General features: G+C 39.0%; 1 protein-coding gene across 2 annotated transcripts; it reads left to right on the top strand.

Annotated features, from left to right (window-relative positions):
* The first annotated feature begins 768 nt into the window (after positions 1-768).
* Positions 769-6,798, top strand: emc4 (ER membrane protein complex subunit 4). 2 transcript variants are annotated; one of them, XM_038732123.1, is made up of 6 exons: positions 769-906; positions 1,899-2,045; positions 2,566-2,680; positions 3,809-3,962; positions 4,139-4,299; positions 6,019-6,798. In XM_038732123.1, exons 2-6 carry the CDS (start codon positions 1,942-1,944, stop codon positions 6,052-6,054), a joined length of 570 nt encoding a protein of 189 aa, XP_038588051.1. In that variant the 5' UTR covers positions 769-906; positions 1,899-1,941; the 3' UTR covers positions 6,055-6,798. The 2 variants fall into 2 exon arrangements, with proteins under 2 accessions (XP_038588051.1, XP_038588052.1); XM_038732124.1 differs by having other exon boundaries at positions 772-911.

The raw sequence follows: 6,798 nt of genomic DNA, 5'->3' as shown, positions 1-6,798 counted from the left end.
TCGAATTAATACCTTAATATAAAATAATATAAAAACAAAAGTAACAGTAAGTGAATATATTTCATTAGTCTTTAAGAATATCTAAATATTTTTAAGGTTACATTAGGAGAAAGTTTGTTTTGTGTATGAAATATACCCATTTAATTATGTTATTGAGGTAGTTCTTTTCCCCCCAATAATCTTCATTTAAACAGATGTAGGAAGTTACTACAGCTTTTGTTTGTAAATTCATCTATAAATATATTAATTGACAAATGGTAGATAATCCGCTCTGAAATGTTTTCCTTCCAAATTTTCATGTATGCATATAAAATGTGGTCAAAATAAATGAATTAAATAGATGTGAGAGCAGGAGTTCCTGTCCAGTGAATCTAAAAAACATGTTTTACAAAGTAGAGTAGAAATGATGAACAATAAATCTTACGATGTATCCACAGGTGAGGCCGAAAAGGCTGAAACAAATGAGCTTCCGTACAACTTTTCTCAGGTTTCTATAAATATTTAAGTGGTTGGATAAAATCTATGAAGCATTTTAAAGGATATCTGTGGCTTTGCTGGTCAGAACAAAGGGTCGTAATCTATATATTTCCCATAAAACTGGACAAATACGATAAGGCAGGAGGTGTAATTGTAGTGTCTTGCAGAAACAGTTGATTGATAGCATTAATTTTAGTGTTTTTTTGTCTTTTTGTCATTATTCTTTTATTAATTTTAAGGGGAGTCGCTAGAGGGCGGCCGTGACGCAATATTTGCGTCTGCAGCGTAACTGCGTCATCATTACGAGCCCCGGAAACAACTCGACGAGGGGTCGATTTTTATTCCTCGGCGCAGCAAGCTACTATTCGCAATTTCGTCAAAAATAACGTTAAATAAACCCGCTAGCTGTCGTTTGGATGTTCCTATAAGGTACGGTAAGTGTTTAAATATCGGCATGTTACGTTACGTCTGAGCTGCTTAACTTAACAACGGCGACGTGAAGTGAGGGCAACGTTAACGTTAACATCCTGCTTTTTTAATTATCAGCTTTTCTGTTTGATTTGTCGTGCTGGCACTGATTTTACTTGTATTTTACTTGTGCAGGAGAAACCGTGCGAAGGTGCTTGCTGCTGGAATCACAGCGACGTTGTCATTAATCAATAACCTTGTAACAGCCCTCCCTCGGGCATTTAACGGGAGAAAGATTGGCACGAACCGTTACAGATGATTGTTAAATAAGGGAAACTGAGGCTTTCTTATTGGCCAAGTTTTCCTTTTTCTCCCTGTAAACATGACAAAAGAGGAGGGGAGTCTAAATCCTGTCTGCATGTGTGCTGACTGACTCAGCAGGGATGATATTAAATGAGCAAAGTCGATCTGCAGGAGAAAATATATCTGAAACAAGCAACACAGAAAGCCTGAGAGCTGCACTGCATTATATTCTGTTAGAGGTGTAGATTTTAAATTGTCATCTGCCATCTGAATTTTGGGTTCCCTTTACTTAAAAAAATACATTCCCACCATAAATTGAAGCAGGAAAATTCACCAGGATGCAGGAAATTAACTGTTTAATGCTCAAAATCTTATGGGGGAGGACCCGCTCATATAGCTCAGCATTGAAGATCTCTTTAAAGCACTGTTAACAGATCTTCTCGTTCTCATAAACTCACTACTGTGTATCGATACGTCTCGTGAGTAAAGTGTCTCTTCACACCCCTGATCTGAGCCCCTATGTCCCCACCACCTTTCAACACAAACTGACGACCAAGCACTCAGGTTTTGGTCCTGTTGTACTTTGATGGTTTGTTGGTTGTTTACACCCAGAACCCTCTACGTGGATGCTGGTAGAGAGCTGAACAAAAAGCAAAGACTCATCGCATGTCTGTTTCTTTTGTTGTTGTTGTTGTTTTTTATCTCTGTAGGTACTTTTCTGTCTCTTGAGGTCCAGCAGAGCAGCAAGTAGCCATGACGTCTCCAGCGGGACAAGGAGGAGGAGCTCTGTCGACGAGAGGAGGCAGCGGGGCCAGGAGGATGAAGTGGGCTCTGGAGCTGAGCTTGGGCAACACCAGGTAATTCCAAGTAAAAATTCAGATAGTTACACAAACCCTCACATAATACTACCCAATTTGTCAACCTGGAAATCTACAAAACCACTTAGAGCTGTAGGAAACTCGTGCCCTCCCTGTTGCCTGGCGGCCTAAGGGCATACGTCCAATCATAACGTCCTCATGTTGATAAAGGTGACCCACAGCTGGATACTTCAAACTTATGGCTGCACGATATGGTAAAAAAATCATCATCATATTGCGATTATTTTGACACTTGCAGCCCTAATATGAAGCTGAACAACAGCAAGTTCAGACAGAGTTTTATGGTTCGAGCCTCTTCACCACTTCAAAGTGCACGAACGTGTGACTTAAATTGCTTTTCATGACTTTGACTCTGATCATTAACTAACTGGCGGTGACAACAGCTCTCAGTCACAGCAAAGCTCTTCTCTGTAATTTTAAAAGACAGAGCAAAATGAAAGACTCACAGTTGGTCATGCGGAATAAAAGCTGATATTTTTGTGTTTTCTTTGTGCTGCAGGAGTCGCGGTGACCGGCAGGGCGGTCAGGGAGACGTCGTTTACCCCATCGGGTACTCTGAGAAGCCCGTTCCCGACACCAGCATCCAGGAGACAGACAAGAACCTGGTGGAGAAGGTAAGCAGGGAGGCCCTCCCTTTTCAGTGGACCACCATGGGACCTGATTTCAGCAAGAAAATGTACAGTAGGCGAGAGACAACTAATTTTTTGATCCCATTTGATTTGTGCCCTGAATGACACTGACGATGTTTGTCAATTTAAAATATACATTTGAAATATAAGACTGTGAAAACACATAATTATAAAGACCACAAACCCAAAGGTCAAGGATGTGACGTCATAACTTTTAACATTACTGAAGCTATCGTCAAACAACGTGTGTAGATGATGTGATGAAAGGGCCGAGAGTCGTTTGATTAAACACATTATGCGTGGAATATATAAGTTACTTCGCTAGTTGCAAGCAAGCAATAAATATTAGTTAGCATTAACGCGTTAACATGTTGGTGATGTATATTGTGCGAGACGAGAGATGCAAATGTAATGGAACTAAATGTTACTTTGCTGTTTTAGCTGCAACTTTATTGACGGACAAACTTATATTTTAAACTTATAAACAAAGTGTGTAATTCAGGGCATAATTCAAACCGGATCAAAAAATGTGTTGTCTCTCGCCTACCGTACATAGTTTTCCGAAATAAGGTCTCATGGGGCAGAAGCAAGGGACTTAAGCTCTACATTGAGATTGTTAAAAATATATCTGTCACCGGTGAGGGTTAGTGGTTATTCAGGGTTTCTTATGTTTCATGAACACATCCTACTAATTTCTTAAATCGTACTATATTTAGGTTAACTTCCCCACAAACAAAACATTAGTTCAGTTCTTTCAAACATTTCATTGTTAGTTTTCATAGAAAATACCACAAATGTTTACACAATTACAGTTATTACATGATATAGGTAGTTAGGTTTGTCACATTATAAGAAGTTATAGAGTGAAGTTGAGTTTTGTAACTCCCTTCTGCTACATAGCAGACAATATACATTAATACAGAATCAATTATGAAAAATGGTAAACAGAAATAAATACCAGGAATTACGACCATTTCTGGTGTTTTTACTGTGATCCTCCCAAAACAAGTGGTTTACAATAATCACCCATACAGGAGTGAAACACGTTGGAGCAGAAATAAAGACAATAATGAAGTATATGCACCTCTGTCTCTTTCCTCCTTTGTCGTTCAGCGCTGCTGGGACGTGGCTCTCGGGCCCCTAAAACAGATCCCCATGAACCTGTTCATCATGTACATGTCAGGCAACACCATCTCCATCTTCCCCATCATGATGGTCTGCATGATGGCCTGGAGGCCCATACAGGCGCTCATGTCCATGTCTGCCAGTGAGTACGCAGCATCTTAAACTGGACACCTACTCCTGTTAAAACTGTGTGGAAATCCTTATTTCTTTTCCTTGTCTGGATCAGAGACCGTTCTCAAATCAGCTCACATCAAGCTAACGTCTTTGTCAAGGTTTTCTGGGCTTTTTCATTCATTCCTTTGTCCTCTTGTTTCTCAGCCTTCAAGCTGTTGGAGAGCTCCAGTCAGCAGTGGCTTCAGGGCCTCGTCTACCTGGTCGGTAACCTCCTGGGCTCGGCGTTAGCCATCTACAAGTGTCAGTCGATGGGGCTGCTCCCAACACACTCGTCCGATTGGCTGGCTTTCATAGAACCGCCTCAGGTAAACGTAGAAGATTGTAGTTTTTACTGAACGGCACTAAATAGAAAGTTACATCTATAACGTGAGACAGGCGCATCAGAGGGCGACAAGCTGGTCAATAAATTTGCAAAGAAACACCTGCACACTGTCTAACTTGCAAAAATACATTTATAAGCTGGCAAAGTATCGGTACTAGACCTTTGTCAGGAAAATGGTGTCGCATACTGAGAAGCCATCTTCCATATGAAAGGCAACATTACAAAACATTAATTCACATTTCCATTAGTATAGATAGGGCTTAAATACAACACTCTATAATAGCATGAATATATTATCCCAGTGATGTAGATTTCTGTATAATGAATGCCAGCCAAAAAATAAAAACAAAATCCATTCATAAATAGATGTTCTCAAATCTTGCTGGTACCTTAAACATCAATAACTAATAGTGGAAGTTTCGTAATAAACTCACAAGATTCAATCATTTCATATTTCATTCATTTATGTGTTAAATAACAATAGAATTTATAGAAAAATTCAACACCATAAATATTACCCACAAACCACCGAATTATTATACAAGTACAAAAAACCTTCAGGGCCTATGAGAAAGTGCGTTGGCGGTCTCCTTTGCTACCAGTTAATCTTTTATTTTTGAGTATTACAGACTTTTTCTGTACGTCTCATTTTACTGCTGGTTTTGGGGCTCTGACTCATCTCTGGTCTCTGATTCTCAGAAGTGCTGACAAAGTCTCATGTGTTGTTCACTCACTTTTAAGCCAGTAGATGGCAGAACACACCTATTTTATCATTAAAATTGTAATTTCAAGTCAAGGCAAACTGGTTTATTTTTAACAGTGTTAAATCTAAAGAAGCACTTTAACAGTGGTGTTCTTATACTTGATGTGTGTGGTAACTGATTTATAGCAAAGTACATGTCAGATTACTTTGTAACATAGACGAGGGAGAGCAAATGTTTGATTTTTTACCATTCTTTAAAAGTCGTGACAGATATACAGAAGCTGAGCACAATTGTAATCAGACTCCACATGCCTGTAGTACAGCTGTACTTTTGAACGTTTTGGTGGAATGTCGGCACGCTGGACTGCCAACTCTGTCAAACACACTGCGCTCGACTTCACCACAGACTGGTTGCAGCAGCTACAATACATACAATCATACATTGCAATGAATTGAAAAACACTTGCAGTGATTCGCTGCAAGTAAAACCAAACAAATAGTAATTTTATTTCTCCACATCTGGTTACAAAAAGGATTGAATGCAGGAATCGTTTGAGTGGAAAAAGGTTCGATTCTACTTGCTACTGGGCTATTTATACCTTTTTAGGGTACCGATAGCCAGCCCTAGTGACACTGTTTCAAAACATATCTTTGGCATTTCTATTCTTTAATTTCTTGTCATTTATAGGCTGACATATATAAGCCAACACAGATCTATCTGGTCACAGCCGGGCTCAAAGAGAAGAGGAAAAACACTCGACTTTTAGCTAAAGATTTATTTAACAAAATGGAAATTAACCAATCGAGATATAAAAGTATGTAAATCAGTAACAACAGTAGTGTGCTGGGTGTGAGCATGTGTGTTCAGTGAAGTGTAGAGAACAAAGAAAATAAACACAAAGAACCTAGAAAGTAGTTCTTTCCAGTTTAAAACCGAAAGCCAGTTTCACCAAACACAGACCTAATTGACCCCTTTTTGTTTTTGTTTCTTCTCAACAGAGGATGGAGATCATGGGTGGAGGGATGGTGTTGTGAAGAGGAGGTGCACATACCAGATTGAAATATTTACAGAGGTTACATACTGTACATTCTCCACCTGTCTACGCAGCCTGGCTACCTGTTAAAAGCTCTCTAGCTCTTGTCCACGACACATTCAACCTCTACAACGGCAGGTACAACAGGCACGACGTTTCTTAAATCAGCAGCGGGGTGTGCGGACGGGCCTCGTCCGCCACACACCCAAACACACATTTTGTTTGCCTTCTTTGACAGAAACATTAATGTTGCTTTACTTCAGCCTGCTGCTCTGCTTCATGATTCTTTTGATAAAGATTTAATAGCCAGCAGATCATCATGTTGACTACTGTTGAACCACTGTATTTTTCTTTTTAACACAACAAGGTTATTTAAGAGGTTATTTTACAGAATACAGAATTATAGCAAGCTTTGGGAGGAGGAGACGTTATTAAAAGAGAACTTTATATATCTAAAACTCAAAAAATACAGGTATCGGTCAGTAAAGGGTTTGTCAGGGAAGGAGTCTTATTAGATTGTATTACAGTAGAATTTTCTTCTTTTTTCCATTATTTCATTCGTTTTTTTTGTCAACATGATTTCAGCACGCTAGCCAGCAACTTTTACTAACCTGTCTAATTTATAGGTCTGTTTAATTTATATTAGATTTGCTCTATAAAAATGTTGTAAATGAAATAAATTCTTATTGGCTGAATTTAAAGTGTTTTCAACTGTGTCAATAAACGTGTTGGATGGAAAAAAAGA

Source organism: Micropterus salmoides, unplaced genomic scaffold (genome assembly GCF_014851395.1).
Source record: "Micropterus salmoides isolate LMB-PRFRI ecotype aquatic unplaced genomic scaffold, ASM1485139v1 Ms_hic_scaffold_2, whole genome shotgun sequence".
NCBI classification, from domain to species: domain Eukaryota; kingdom Metazoa; phylum Chordata; class Actinopteri; order Centrarchiformes; family Centrarchidae; genus Micropterus; species Micropterus salmoides.
The sequence above is the reverse complement of the archived record's forward strand: the minus strand, read 5'-3'. Positions and strand labels throughout refer to the sequence as shown.